The following is a 16,530-nucleotide window of genomic DNA, read 5'->3' on the forward strand; positions in this document are numbered from 1 at the left end:
CGTATATTTGTGTTTGTTCTACGTACTTGGTGGCTTCCACTCTACCTTCTTGTCGCAGGATGCATTGTCGTAGCACTCAATAGCTAAATTCTAGCTCAATGTAATCACGGGTTGCAGATAGAAGAAGATATTATACTGCGCAAGATAAATAAAGGAATTTCAAGATGCTGTCCAATGTTGCGAGGCGGTTAGGGATAAGTACCGCGCAGAATTTCCCGGTGAGTTTTACTTTTTACGTAGGCCTACGTGTCGTAAGATTGAGCTTTACCTTTGGGTTTTCTTGGATCTTGGATCTTGGATCTTGGATAAGTAGACCTCCTAAACATCTCCTGTGGAGTTTTAACTGGAGGTTGCGTAGAGGGTGGACTTTCAGAGAAGGGATGAGAGGGAAGGGTCCTCAGACAGGGCATGTTTGAACTTAGGGGGGAAATTTTGGGAAATAGTAGATGGAGCCAAGTTGTTCCACGCTTTTACAGTGCGTGGAAAAACTTGTAGACATCAGATGAAGTTTGATCTATCACAAACTGCTTCGTAGGCTATGTCCCCTTCTTTCCCTTGTGAACTTGTAAGGGCTAAGTATGTTATCGTACTGTATGTCCAGGTGGCCATGGAGGATCTTGTACAGGCATGCGCATGTGAGTCGATGTTCCTCTCGTCTGTCTTTCAGAGCCAGAGGGATCCAGTTTAATTTACTGAGAAGATGCGTCACACTTATATCCCTCCCGTATGAATTGGTTACAAATCTTGCTGCCTGTCTTTGCACCTTTTCTAAAACTTGGATGTTTTTTTACTGTATGTGGATCCCAGGATGCCGAAGCGTATTCCAGATGTGGTCGGACCAAGGAAGTAACCAAGTATACAGTTTCTCCTTAACAGAGGGGGAGCAGTAATGAAAATTCCTCTTTATGAAATTAAGAGTATTCATTGCTTTAGAAGAGGCATGTTGAGATTGTTTATTCCATTGGACATCTTTCTGAATGTAGATTCCTAAGTAGTGGATTTCTTCTTTCTCCTCCAGCTTGACACCAAGTAAGCTATAATTCGGTCTGCCCGGAGTCGTTTTTCTGGATACTCGCATGGGTTTACATTTAGTTGGGTTAAAATGCATTCCCCATGTTTCTGACCACTTGGTCATGGTGTTAAGATCAGACTGGAGGGCTACTTCATCCTCAGTTGAATTAACCTCTCTATAAATCAGGCAGTCATCTGCAAATAGTCTGGTTACACTTGAAACTTGATGGTGGATATCATTAATATATAAAAGAAAAAGATGGGGGCCAAGTACAGTTCCTTGTGGAGTTCCGCTGAGGACAGGTTTCCACTCTGAACATTGCCCATTTATACAAACACGTTGTTGTCTCTGACTAAATCTGAGTTAGAAAACTTGCAATCCAGTTCTTGGTGTCAGATCGTATTCCATAGTAATCCAGTTTCATAAGTAGTCTGCAGTGCGGGATAACATCAAAGGCCTTGGAAAAATCCAAGGCTATCATGTCTGTTGTTTTCTTTGCCCTTTGAAAAAGGCAAGCTACAGTGCAATATTCAGAGTCAGTAGAGCGTTGTCTAGGCCCTGAATTTAAATTGTTTATTTTACCTTCCTCATTTTTTTTTTCCCTAAATTCAGGCATTACTAACGTTAGTGCCACCGGCGCCACATGCAAAGCCAATGCCATGGACATGGTGTCGGTGATCTGCCATCATTACTTATTAGGTCTAACGCTTATGTTAGATACTAGGTCTATTCTAGTGCCAAAAGAAAACTAACATTTGTTAGTTAGCCAGTGAAGTAAATTAACTTTCATTGACTGGGAAAAGAAAAGACAGTTTATCAAGATGAGTAAATTTAATTTGAATTTAAATTTAATATGCATCTGATGCATAGAGCGGTCTATAAACGATAAACGTATAGAATCTAGATATAACCATGTCCATGATTCTACTCTAGAGAACACCCCGTGGCCCTAGTTAGTGACATCTAGGTCTAACCGTTAGTTCTGTTAAGCCTTTTTTCTTTGGGATTTGCAACATGTTTCAACAAGACAACTTTTTTTAGAGGGGTATGTTTACCTTTTTAAAAACTGAGCGAACAATTGACAAAAGTTGGCTGAATTCGTAATTTCCAGGAGTCTGTGAATAAGTGCCAAGTGGTGTTATTTTTAGCCGAAATTTCATCCTCTGAGTACGGAATTCAAAGCCACACACACACACACAAAAAAAAAAGCGTTCGGTGAAACGATCTACTCTACTAAATGTTGGTGAGATCAGGGTAGGGTGTAGTGCAGCGCTGCGGTGTTAGCTCCATCCTATGATTGTATGAAGGTACAAGTCACAAAAAGAAACAAATCGTAAATTTTGACTGACATTCTGTTTTCAAAACAACAGAACCTATTTAGGGGAGAGGTGAGCGAGGGCCTTCAAGTTCATGTCCTTCACTTCTTCAGTTCTTGTTCCTGTTTATATTGTTAGCCAAGTGCTGTGGTGACTGCTCAGCACAGTCATAGTAGGGCAATTAAACCAAAGGGAGAAATGGGCTCTCAGTTCCTCATGAGTAAATTGCAACAAATTAAGTTAACTACAGTTTGACATTTCTGTGTGATTGTAGTGAAGTGACTGGATAGGTCTTTATATGATAGATAATCCTGATGTGTTATGTGTTTGCTTACAGAGGGTGGCTGTGATCACAAGCACTGCAAGCAGGCAGCTCAACACAGAAGTACAGCTGACCACAAATGTAAGTCAAAGATAGACCACTTTAATATTCTCATGGGGTCAATATTATTATGAAAAAAAAAAGGACAACCACTAGATTCTACAGCAAAACTAGCCTCATTTCCATCAGAAAGAAGAGCATGTCATGCTTTAAATGTGGTGTCAATACAAATTGTCAGCCATTGTTCCACATGTTTTGTCTTTGATATCCCTGTAAAGACCTCCCAACCATGCTGAATTTGGAGGAAAGAAACTAAATCTTGACCATTTCCAGCTCTTGTTTCAACAGGAGTTTCCTATTTTTATGGATAATTTTACAGCACACTCCTATGGGAACTTATCTTTCTTTCCTACTTTTGAGCCAAATCATCCCTATTTTTCAGTCAGAAAGGTTGGGAGGTCTGCCTTTACCAAATCAGAAGTATGGTTTGTATCCTCTCAGTCAATTCTCTAAACTTCTGTGACAAATATAATTTGCCATTTGTCAGGCTGTTGAGGCATTTAGTTTTATCCAAAGGGTTATAAATAAAGTGAAATATCAAATCACCTACATGTAGTTTAACACATTTGCCAGGATTTCAAGCTCCACAAGTTGGAAGATGGTCCGCGCACCACCAGCATGCTGACCAAGGATGAGGCGCTGGACTACTACCATAAGATGCAGACCATCCGACGAATGGAGACTGCTGCCGCCACCCTCTACAAGTCGAAAGAGATCAGAGGATTTTGTCATCTCTACTCTGGGCAGGTCAGATTGTTGGGACGGGGCGAGGAAAAGTTTAGAGGGATGGTATAGTTCTGGTTGAGACTTGTCTTCAGATTTCTAACTTTTTGTGGTAAGATAATGAGAAACCTCTAATGAAATGTAAAAGAGCATGCAATTCCAAGAAGAATTTAACATTTATTTGATGAAAATTGGTCATGAAATGGCTAAGATACCCAAAATGAAGTGATCCTAATAGAAGATGGGACCCACCTTTTATTAGGATCACTTTGTTTTACTTTGCTTTTGACGATCTCATCCATTTCAAAACTAATTTTTATCAAACAAACTTTGAATTCCTCTTAGAATGGTATGCTCTGTGGAATTTCATAAGTGGTCTCTTATCTTAGTATCTTGCAAAAAAGTTTAAAGCGCAATCTTCATCTCCACCAATACTGTACCATCCCTATAAATTGGGTTGAAATTGTCAAAATCATATAGATTGAGATTTCTTGGTACAAATTTATACATTGTCATGGCAAAATCTGGTTAATTCTTTTACCAAGTGCTACTAGTGTGTCTGATGGCATATATATAATACTCAATCATGAGACTAATATATCACTGTTGAAAGGATGCACTTTCATTATCACACTTTCCTTGGAAAATATGTGAGTGACAAACTACAGTGCACAAAAATTCTGTGATGATGAGAACACGGTAAGCACAGCGAAATAGAAAAGCCAAATCAACCTAGCATGCATGGGTGTGGCTGCTTCCTTTGGTATATATTAACCTGATGAAATAGGAATTACCCATAGCCGTATGACCTCATGTGGGGGGGGGGGGGGATGGGGATGTTATACATCTATTTCATAGAATGTTCAGCAACAGTTTGAGGCATATACAATGTACCAGACATTGGTAGGCATTTGTTTTAAATCTAGAGGAATTTCTTAGTAACGGGACATGCAATTCATCAAAATTATATCATAAATGTTGAATGGATGGACATGACTAAGAAGACAATTCAAACACCATTCTTTATGGGTTAATTTACTATCAAAGCTATCCTCTTCCGTAGCAGTTCCTCATAAATGACTACCATAAATGACTACCAAGCTGACTATTGGCTATTTCTGTGTTGATTCAGGAAGCATGTGCAGTGGGCATAGATGCCATGCTGAGTCCGGACGACGCGGTCATCACGGCCTACCGGGCTCACGGCTGGGCGCACCTCAGGGGAGTCTCCCTCCACGGCGTGCTGGCCGAACTGACTGGTGAGTTGACCACAACCTGCTCACAAAGGATAACTTCAACCCACTTAAACACAGAAGAGCAATGTTAATTGAATTCAGTTCAGGTCATTTTGCCATTGCGGTATTGCTAAAGTCACAGTAACTGCAAATCTCACAGCAATGACTTGTAGTTCTTCAGATTTAAAGGCCGCGGAAGGTATTTTAGGGTGAGGGGGGCCTTTTGGCCAATGGGGGAGGGGTCAAAGGTCACTGATTTTTCCTTTTCTGCTGCCAAAGTGAGCTACCATTTGTGTACAGTGATAAGAAAAAGCCCTGCAGAAAACATGCGATATAAATTACACTGTAGCTGCATTCATAGTATTTCACCTGTTTACTGTCAACTTTCTACATGACATAGCAAGTTCATTCTTTGTTTCACGATATGCACTGGTCATATGATGGCTGTCAACATCATTCCAAACTTGTCCAGAGCGTAGAAAAAGATATATTTCTCATTTCCTGACATGCCGTAGTTCCAAACATAGTGATGATATGCATTCAAAATCTATTAATCAGTAGATACACTCAAAAGGGATTCTAAAAAATGTGTCTTTTCTCAGAAAAATCATTTTGTTCTGGAAGTCTGGTTACATGTGAACCACCCTCTTCAGAGAATTAGGTCCCAAGCTGAGGAGACTGGCACACTTCAAATGCTATTTGAGAACAGTTGGCAGTTATATGTGTAGTTAGTCACATATGATGGTTTGAATGTAATGTCTTATAAAGAGTTTGTCTTGGATGAGAATTTGTTGACTACCTGCGTGAATTTTCGAACATGCCCTTGTCACATGCAGCCCATAATTGATCATAATGTGTGCACCAGTGCCATGAGACAGCCCCATGAGATATCTGCTCGATCCATTGATGTACCTTACTACAGTTAGGAAAAAAAAAAGAGAAGAAAACAAAAACAATAAACTTGTCAGCTAACAAACAAAGGTATGCCTACATTTTGAATCTTTGCTGGTCCAAGCCATATTTTTTTTTTTTTCAGCAGTGTGTTCGAATGAATTTAATTATACAATTTTCTTCCTTTGATATATTATAGTAGTACCTACATGACCTCATCTGTGTGTATTGGCATATTACAGGAAGGCGGACAGGCTGTGCTAAGGGGAAAGGAGGCTCGATGCACATGTACTGCAAGAACTTTTACGGAGGCAATGGCATCGTCGGAGCACAGGTGAGTCAGTCGTTTGATGCGATTCATGTTGTACTCATTGGAAATACATTGTCAAGGCTGTTACTTTTCGTAACAGAGAATGATAATGAGAATGATAGGGGCATTCAGTTGCCACTAAAGCCATAATGTTTGAGGCAACTTAAGGCTCTTATCATTCTCACCTGTCGATATTTTCTTGCAGGTTGACTACAATCCATCTCATATCAATAGGCTTTAATGTGTTCTATGATGTTATTACGGCATTACCCTGATGGAAATCTGAAACCATGGTGTTTGTTTTCAAGCCCATTGGAGCAGTAATGCATATTACAGCCATGCACACAGTATTTCAAATTGAGCATAATCAGCTGCTTGTCAGTAATACTCCACAGAAATTAGTATGAGACGGTCGTTTTAGTTTGTTAACTTTTTTGTTTGCTGTCTGTTTCAAATAGTCCTCTCCATAGTGGCATTATAACTCTAGAATGTTTTACCAAAAAATGGGTACATAGATGATGTGAAATAGTGAGACATTTCAAGATGTCAGGTGTAGTTTCTATCACTAACCAATACATGTAGGTACCCCTCGGCGCCGGCATCGCTATGGCACTGAAGTACATGGACACCCAGAACGTGTGTGTGGCGCTGTACGGTGACGGTGCAGCCAACCAGGGCCAGGTCTTTGAGACCTACAACATCGCCAAGCTCTGGGACCTGCCCTGCATCTTTGTGTGCGAGAACAACAAGTACGGCATGGGCACAGCCGTCGAGCGTTCTGCGGCCTCCACAGACTACTACACCAGGGGGGACTATGTGCCTGGCATCTGGGTGAGTGTTCACATTTGTCAAGCCTCTCAGACCCTGGTTGGAGGGGAGCAGGCCTTTTTTTTTTTTTTTTTTTTTTTTTCCCCTCTCTCTCTCTCTCATTTATTGGTTATTTTCTTTTAGCTTTTCTTTCTTTTCTGTATAGTTTGATTCCAAGCTGTCCACTTTTTCCAATGAAATAAGTTTGTCATTTGTAGTTGTATAATTATGTCTTTGTATTTTTATTTATTTTATGATGAATGGAAATAAACTGAACTGAAATAAATGCATACAATGTGTGTTTCTGTATGTGTGCTGACTTGTACATAGGTAAACAGAGATAGATATGAAAAATGAATGGATAGATGAAGATGTAGATAAATGGAAGATATGTATGATGTATGTCATTAAGAAAATAACATGAGTCACATTGTAAACTAGGCACGTTTGACAGAGAGAACAAGGAATACTCCTGCCTGCAACATCTTTATGCATTCCTTGAAGGTATAAAGCACTTGTGAAGTGTGGGAAATGTAGCACCACTTGATGAAAGAACAGAATAAGGGAACTACAAAGTTGTATCCAAGTTCTCAGTGTATAATGTTTGAATGCACACTCTCATGTACAGTAGATCATGTTATGTGAATCATCATCAGAATAACTGACATAGATGTGAGTAGGTGAAACTACCGCAGTAAAAGCATCATATCAATACAGTGAAACTCCATTAAAGCAAGCTCACTTACAACAAAGTATTACTTTTAACAAGGTGATGTTAAGCAGTCCCAATTTTCCACGGCTGTATTTAGCTGGTCTCTCTTCTAGTATGTTTGCAATGGCATACTTGCCAACTAATAAGATTTTATCAGATTCAGTAAGATTTTTACATTAAAAATAGCAAAATAAGATTTTCTGTCAGAGAAATAAGATTTTAAAAAAATATTTAGATACACCTTTCATGTGTATTTTCTGAAAATTTGACTGAAAGTAAAATTTTTAACTTCAGTTTGCATATAAAATAAGATTTTTGCAATCCATGAGTAAGATATTTCATCTTGATATGTTGGCAGGTATGCAATGGAGTAAAATCGGCAGCCATATCGATATCCACCCCATTATAACTGGATTTCCCTGTAGTAACTGAAATGTGCAACACACTTTCTGAGTCGTTTTCTGAGGTAGAGCTATAAAGGCTTTGATCTTAAATTATGTACATAGAGTGCTGAATTTTCTCTTTTCCCCCATACGTGACACAGGTCGATGGAATGGATGTTGTGGCTGTCCGGGAGGCGACTCGCTTTGCTAAGGACTACTGCATATCTGGGAAGGTAATCAACTTTAAATTTTGTACTGAATCTTTGATGTAAACTCCAGATTCTTTCCAATAAAAAGAGAAAATGCTATGTTCTCAATCATCTCTCCAGTTGATTTTGACAAGAGATATTTCCCCATGAGAATAAATTAAGTGAGATAATAATGATGATGGCAATGTCTCCTGTTTCCAAGGCAGTGTCTTCAGTAGTGCCATTGTTCTGCCAGAGAAGCTAATGTACAAATATTGGGTATACGATATTAGGTATATAATAATAACTATTACATGTATTACCCCCCCCCCCAAAAAAAAAGGCATCCCACATTGCAGCAGAAGTTGAAATGAGAAGAACGTGCATAACTTGCATTACAATTACATCATGAAACAAAGATTTAATTCTCTTTATTGGGGATGCTTGCATGAAGCGTAAGCGTGGGAGACAATGCCCCCTTTGCTACAGAACATGTTACCTCTGATTCAAGTCCAAGAATAACTTGTGAGGTACGTTATCTCCACAGAGCGCTCTAATGTAAGAGCTTCCAATCTGGCAATGTTTGATATGATGATAATGATAATGATAATGATTAATAATAATAATAATAATAATAATAATAATAATAATAATAATAATAATAATGATAATAATAATAATAATAATAATAATAATAATAATAATAATAATAATAATAATAATAATAATAATAATAATGATAATAATAATAATAATAATAATAATGATAATAATAATAATAATAATAATAATAATAATAATAATAATAATAATAATAATGATAATAATAATGATAATAATAATAATAATAATGATAATAATGATAATAATAACTAACATTAACATTTATATCACGCTTAATACACAGTTTCTAAGTGCCTTACATGTATCATAATTATACTGAAACATAATCTTACATTATTCAACATAACTACAAAACTCTACAATAATTTACATTACTCAATATACTTTAGCAATATGGTATGTTATGGTTGGCTTTTTAGCGCTCGAACATGGCCCATGACCACTGTTATCGAGGAAGGTACAGTCACTCTTTTTTTTTCCTGCCAGGGCCCTCTTGTGATGGAGGTGGAGACGTACCGTTACCACGGCCACAGCATGAGCGACCCCGGCACCAGCTACCGGACGAGGGAGGAGGTGCAGGAGATCCGTCAGACCCAGGACCCCATCACCAAGCTGAAGGACACCATCCTGGCCAACGAGCTGGCTACAGAGGCTGAACTCAAGGTGAGTTATCACTGTAAATTACCTCACTCTTATAATTGTGATTTTGTTAAAATGAGGTGGTAGCGTTTTGTACAAGAATTTGCATAGGTTAAAGAGCATCTTGATTCTTATTTTGTCATTGTAGCTTTCTTGAAAGGTCATCAGTTACATCTATGTGAATTGGTCTAACATGGTCAGTTTGTAGTCTCTACATTCTTCTTTCTTTTAAAATGCAATGTGTTGTGTGAGGGGGAGGCAGAAAAAAGAAAATATGTTACTTACAGTGTAAAGCTCATTCAGTTTCCTGCCCCATTAGAATAATTATTCTGAAATACTTGACAGTAAAATCTAGTGTTAAGAGGTCAGAAATAGCGAGATACAATGTACCTGATTATTACTTGGCAAATTGGCAGGTCCCATCTTTTTTTCATCCCTAATATAATAAGATAACTAATACAACAAGGAAATTTCAGTGGTCGCAAGCAAGCTTATTATAACGAGGTTCCCCTGTATATGCCATATACGGTATATATTTCCCAACCATGATATTTTTGGAAATGGGACTGATCAATTCAGTGCCTATTTACATTGATGTGGGACAATTTGTCAATCCTGTAGCACTAAAAACTGATACAAGAATTTCATTACTTTGAAGAAATTGGACATGTCAGACAATTTGGTGTTGGGTTGATTTCACAATTGAGAACCAAAGTGATGGAATTTAAAACAAGTGTTATCCCTTTTCAGAAGGAAGAGTTTGTGAATTTCCACCTTGAGTACAATATTCACACCATTTCCTTTATTGTAGGCAATACATGTAATTTAAACAGTTTTTTATTTCAGAAAGATAGTCGGCTAGCACAATAAGAAGTGAAAACTCTTAAAAAGTCCTCATAAACAGTGTGTACTGTTGTTCGCAATAATTGATGCTTCTCTTGTTCCATTCCCGCCCCCTTCCTCCTCCACCCACCCACCTACTCCAGGCCATCGACACCTCAGTCAGGGCTGCCGTGGACGAAGCCATGACCAAGGCCAAGACCGACCCAGAGCTTCCCGTCTCCGAAACCTTCACCAACATCTATGCCAACACACACGGCCTGCGGGTGCGCGGCGCTGACGCCTTCTCCTACTACGACTCCCACTGAGAAAACGTTGCCATGGAATTTTCAAATTATTAATATTATATTATGTCACTGTGTAAAACGGAGAAATTGCTCTCTGAGTAATATATTTCAAAGCAAAGAAAAATGAGAGAATCATAAGTAATTCTCTCAAAAGGTGGCGGGGCTTGGAGTTGATACACATATTCTGACCTTCGCTGAGCCTGTGCCATATTGTTGTAGAGAAATTCAGGGGACGGGTTCCTGCAACTCTGTCTGCTATCTTAGCAGCTTTTTACTCCAAATGGTGAGTAATTTATAGGTGGTAATGATACCCATTACAGGAACAAATTGTTTGTTCTGACATTTGTTGTTGAAATGAAGGGAACTATGTCTGTAGATAGTGCAGATGTCATATTTTACTCTTGACAAAGGTGATGTAGTAGTGAGATTTACTATTGATATATAAAGATTGAAAAAAGAGAGATCAAGAGCAGGGAATAATTTTCTTGGTATTGCATCGCAATTCGCTATGCATTTTTACACTACTACTACACAATTGTGCAGCAGTAGTGTAGGAGAAGGAAATCAATTTTCACAGCACCATCATGGCCGAAAGCTCAACCCTACACAATTGTGTAGCAGTTTTCTTCGAAAGAAGTGTACAGAATACCATTTAAAATATTATTCATCAGCTGAAACTGCTAATCAAATTTGAGTTGGAAAATTATTCCCTGAAGAGAGAATGTTTGCTTTATGGTAAAGCTGTACATTGTGCAAGTTGCAAGAGAAAGGAGAAAAACAAAAATACAGATAGAAATCTTAGAATGCAGCTTTCTTTCTATCTACTCTGTCCTTCTGTGCAAAGTTCTATTTTATACCATAAAAAATGGGTATGAGTGTTACATATTCAGCATGGGTGTTAAGGAACTGCTTGTATGCACATGTAACAGGGTATTTGCATTATTTCAAACAATTCATCTTATTTCTCCTCTAAAAATCTTTGGTATTGTTTTAGCTAGATATACACAAGAGGACACAGAAACTACAAGAAGTGTTTTACATGGCCATCTGCCTGACACAAAACTTACAATAATTGCCTACCAACCGCATGAGAAATATGAAATCATGACACAGCTCTCCGAGAGGTAATTTCTGTCGATACACTCTCTGGTGCAGTATCAAATACTCCGGGGGAACCTCATTATAACAAGGTCAGATATCACAAAACACCTGACGTAATTAGGCAATTTGATGATCCCATTCCTTTCGCATTCTCTTGTTTTTTTTCCCTGAAGTAACGAGATTGCAGGTATTTCAAGGAAATTTCAGTGGTCCCAAGTCGCTTGTTACATGTATAACAAGTTCCCAAGGTATAGCATTGCAGACACAATTCCCCGGTGGAAATGGATGAAAATGACATCAAAATAAATGAAAGTAACATCATCAACAGCTTATGATTTCCACACTCACATTTTAGTTTTTTCTTCTGAAAAGATTCTGAAATTCTTTGAAGCTCTAGTCAGAGCCCATTAGATATCTGTAGAGGTTGGGTAAATTATTACATTTGTATTTTATTTTTTTTTTTTGTGGGGGGGAATTTGGGTTTGTGCTTCATTTTTGTATCTGCCTCCTTTTGAATCCTGCAATACTTAAAAATTGTGGAGTTTCAATAAGAAGGATGTAGTGCAAGGAAACATGATCTAAAGCAAAAATGAGGGCCTAAAAAAACATGGCAATTACATGGTCTTGTCAGATTTTTCACTACTGGTATATTGTGATACAAAAACAAAGAAATGTGAAAAGTTGAGACCCACGAGACACATTGTTATAAGAGGGTTTTGATATCAATGTCCTACCTCCTTATAATGAGGTTGCCATGTATAACATACCAGTTGTTTTTTCTCATACATGTACCATGTTAAGTGCTCAAGTCTACCCACTGCAGCAGTACATGCATGTACATGTACATGCATTATTTTAATGAGTGTGCTATTGCCACATTATTTGTCAACATGTGGTTGTCAAATACACCCATTTTTATTGATGGGACTAAACAATGAGCTTCAGTGTACCCTACACTTACAGAAACTAAACCTATGATGTGGCATGTGTGTTGAGCCATCCAGCACTGAGGCTGCTCAGGTATGGGAGGGAATTAAAGCCTTCTGACAACCAAGAGGAAAGTCTGGTATGCACAAGAGCAAATGCATCTTCCTTAGAGATTTAAAGGGTAAAATACATTGCTTGTATTCATTTTATATTCAGGATGCATTATACAATGTATTGTGTGAATATAGCCCAAGGATTATTGTGTGCATCTTGCGATTGGACAGGCTAACGGAATGTTGCTGTCATATGGTGAAAGAGGAGAATAAATATAGATATGTGTGAAAGAATTCTTTCTAGTTAATATTGTTTCTCACTGTGTACTAGTCTTTCCCCTATGACCCTTATGTCCTGCACAGGGGCGGATCTAGCTTTTTGCTATTAGGGGGCGGGGTTGGGGGCACCCAATTACAATTTTCTCTGCACATCTTTTGATAAGCAGAAAAAAAAATTCTTTATTTTTTTGGCTGCCACATCTCTCCACAAATTGGTTGAAAAAAAAAAAATGGTGTGATGGTTGTTTGTGTGGACATCACATTTTTCACCTGACAGTCAAACATGAGGGTAAACCTTCTAACCTCCCCCCCCCCCCACCCCCACCCCCAATCGGCCACTGCTGTGTAAACCTTGCGTAGGAAAACTCCCATTAAAATGTATATTGGCTGTGAGAGACAGCTGAAATACAGTGTATGTCCTAACTGAGGTCTGATTTTGTGTAGTGGCTCTTACACAAGTCATTACCCATCGAAATTTACCCTCATAACCCTGTTCTCTGTTCATGGAGAATGGGATTCGTGCAAGGGTAACTAGAGTGTGCGTGTGGTTACTTCTTTCCTCTGTATGTTCCTACTGTGTCTATCTTTCGTTCCTTTCTCTATATCTTTTTTTTCTACATGTCCATGTATCATTTTGGTTTGTGATACACGTACCACTCCATTATGGGTTTATTACAGGCATATCTCATTAGATTCATGCTTAATTTTATCTCAAATTTGTTACACAATATATACTCCTACAAACATGCATGCATGGATACATATACACACTTACAAACACACATACACACCAGGGAAATTGTACCTCCCTCATACATACATAAAGATGAACCTAATTATGACATGACCGAATTTGCACGCAAGCCAAAACTGAAGTAAAAATATCATTGCTTCTTGTCATTACATTTACTTATAGTTGCTTATTGCCCTGCTTCAAAAAAAAAAATATGCTTGTTTTTGTTCCTCATCCACAAATTTATTGTAATTGTGAATGACTGTGCTTACTAGTAACAAAAAAAAAAGTAAATAAATGTATTAAAGGGACTGTACAGTACTGGTTGAGGTGGGAATTCATGTTTTCAACATTCCTAAGTGAGATAATGAAAAGCCTCTTATGAAATATGAAAGAACATGTAATTTTAAGAAGGATTCAACGTTTATTTGATGAAATTGGTTTTCAAATGGCTGAGATATCCCAAAAAGTGCTATTAATACAGTATGTAAAAGGCGACATGCCACAACTTTATTATCACCTCTTTGTTTCACCTTGTTTTTGGATATCTCGGCCATTTCAAAACCGATTTTCATCGAATAAACTTTTGATACCCCTTAGAACTGCATGCTCTTTGACATCTCATAGAGTGGTTTCTGAATACCTCACAAAACGTTAAAAGCTAAATCCTCACCTCAACCAGAACTGTACACACCCTTTAACATGATGCCAATTTAAACGGGGCCTTGACACTTCTCACTGCATGTATTAAAGTATGTTTGTCATTACATATATATCACGGACAATTATGCCAGTAATGTGTGTTCACGTTTACAGTTCCGTGTGTATCTAATGTGTGTCTTATAGATGTCATTGCTATACTCATCAGGAACAACATCCCATCCATATACCCTGTTCTTTTACAACATCGAACCTGTCGCGGCAGTTTCATCAGAATCCTTCGTGACTTCTCGAATATTATCATAACTAACAGATGGACAAACAGCAAAAGCCCACAACAAAATAACAAAAACATTACTTCCTCGGCGAAGGTGAAAATCCTTTACTTTCTGGGTTTGGAGCTAGGAATTATCTGTTAATTTTACAATCTATTTTTTACGTGAATTGATAATATCACAACTATCCCTGCTCACCTACGTCCAAAATCTACCCCCTTTTATACCTTGTCCCGCTATTCCCACATATAAACATCTATCTATATTGCTGCATGTATACCAGTATCCTGGTGGTGAAAACGCACGCATACACAAACACACGCAGGTACACACATTCGCACACACACGCACACGCACATACACGCACACGCACACAATCCTTATCTGTTGCTTGCAACGGATATTAAGTAAGATTGCTCACACCACCAAAGTTACTTGTATATAATTGTTTGAAAATGTGGACCATGATTATCAATTTCTGGATACGACAAAGCATTGTATTGCATTAGTAATTGCATTAATAATACAAAGTTTTTAGGGCTTTGGATTGACCAAGAATTATCCTGGAAAACTCATATTAATTTTGTAAGTAAAATTTTGTCTAGAAATATTGGAATCTTGAATAAGCTCAAACATTTCTTTCCTGTTCATATTTTGCAGAGTATATATTCTTGTTTAATATCTCCACACTTTAATTATGGAATTTTGACGTGGGGAAATGCAATTCACTCATTACTAGATTCCCTTCTCCGTATTCAAAAGCGTGCAATAAGAATCATAAACCACGCCGGATATTTTGCCCATACAAATTGTTTTTTCCATCAAAACAGAATTCTGAAAATTCCAGACCTATTCTATTACAATCTCGGAATTTTCATGTATAAACTAACAACTAATGAATTACCATCTGTTTTTATCCACATGTTCAAAAGGAATCGTTCTATCCACTGTTATCCCACTCGCCAGAGTGACGCCTATCACCTTCCCCGTACTCGCACTATTTTTGCAAAGAAAACAATTATATTTACTGGACCCAGATATTGGAATGATCTCCCTCTAGATATCACTTCTTCCTTATCTTTATTCACCTTCAAACGCAAATTAAAACAGTTATTACTTAGTGGATACACACTACCAAGTTTTTAGCAACCCTTTTATGCTCCCAGTCTTTTGTCCTTGTCCGCAGCACCAAGTCATTCAAGTTATTTCATGGTACCGATACATCTTTTAATAATATAGCATTTTTGTTATTCAAACACTGCGAGATTTGTATGCAGTCTGGATTGTGCGATATCTATGTGGTTCGTTAGTTTATTACTCATCGATTTTTTGTACTTGTGTAATTTTAGTTGGTCAAGACAAACATATCCGTTCTCCGTGTAAAATTATATGCCTATGAACTCGGGAACCTACAGTTTTACAAGCTTTAAAGCTTTTATGTAGGCCCCATCATATTTCTTATACTTACTAGTGACATTTTCACACAATATGACCTTGTACATTTGTGTCAAGTATATTTTCTTTTTCTTTTCTTCTACGATCAAAAGACATGATTGTATATATTTTGTATTCTTGTTTTGTTGTCAATAATTTTGTAATGTCATCATTGAGAAATGGAAATATGAAATAAATTTGAACTTTGAACTTTGAACATTAGCTAGCCACACAAAACCAACAACAACAACAACAAAATCAAGTTTGTTTGTTTGTTTGTTTGTTTGTTTGTTTGTTTGTTTGTTTATTTAGTGAGGGATCGTATAGTCTTGGTTCAGACCTAATTTCAGGTTTCCAACATTTTTTGGTGAGATAATGAGAAACCTCTTATGAAATATGAAAGGAGCATGTAATTCCAAAAGCAATTCAACATTTATTTGATGAAAATTGGTTTCGCAATGGCTTAGATGTCCAAAACAGAGCAATCCTAACAAAATGGTGCTACCCACCTTTTAATATGATCGCTTTGTTTTTCTTTGTTTTTGGATGTCTCAGCCATTCCAAAACTGATTTCTACCAAATAAGCTTTAAATTTCAATCAAAATGGTATGCTCTGTATTATTTTCATAAGTGATTTCTTGGTATCCCGCAAAAAGTTAAAAGCCCGATCCTCATCTCCACCAATACTATACCATCCTTTTAAGTTTCCAAGGATTTAA

General features: G+C 37.6%; 2 protein-coding genes across 2 annotated transcripts in view; both read left to right on the forward strand.

Moving 5' to 3' along the window:
- LOC140242509 (pyruvate dehydrogenase E1 component subunit alpha, mitochondrial-like) lies at window positions 1-12,717 on the forward strand. The gene is made up of 9 exons (XM_072322244.1): window positions 1-218; window positions 2,666-2,731; window positions 3,284-3,457; window positions 4,566-4,692; window positions 5,802-5,893; window positions 6,452-6,700; window positions 7,933-8,004; window positions 9,070-9,246; window positions 10,209-12,717. Exons 1-9 carry the CDS (start codon window positions 165-167, stop codon window positions 10,368-10,370), a joined length of 1,173 nt encoding a protein of 390 aa, XP_072178345.1. The 5' UTR covers window positions 1-164; the 3' UTR covers window positions 10,371-12,717.
- The window catches only part of LOC140242349 (N-acetylated-alpha-linked acidic dipeptidase 2-like), a 49,328-nt gene continuing 44,251 nt past the window's right edge, over window positions 11,454-16,530 (forward strand). The window contains exon 1 of the mRNA XM_072322084.1: window positions 11,454-11,473. Within this exon, the coding sequence (XP_072178185.1) occupies window positions 11,454-11,473 (20 nt within the window). The remainder of the gene's footprint in view (window positions 11,474-16,530) is intronic.

The sequence above is a fragment of the Diadema setosum genome, chromosome 19 (assembly GCF_964275005.1).
Source record: "Diadema setosum chromosome 19, eeDiaSeto1, whole genome shotgun sequence".
In the NCBI taxonomy this organism is placed as follows: Eukaryota; Metazoa; Echinodermata; class Echinoidea; order Diadematoida; family Diadematidae; genus Diadema; species Diadema setosum.

Excerpts from the sequence above, each read along its gene's own strand:
- LOC140242509 (XM_072322244.1), top strand. The coding sequence starts at position 165 with ATGCTGTCCAATGTTGCGAGGCGGTTAGGGATAAGTACCGCGCAGAAT. Across the intron at positions 8,005-9,069 it reads ACTACTGCATATCTGGGAAG|GGCCCTCTTGTGATGGAGGT; the intron begins GTAATCAACTTT and ends TTTTCCTGCCAG. Across the intron at positions 9,247-10,208 it reads CTACAGAGGCTGAACTCAAG|GCCATCGACACCTCAGTCAG; the intron begins GTGAGTTATCAC and ends CACCTACTCCAG.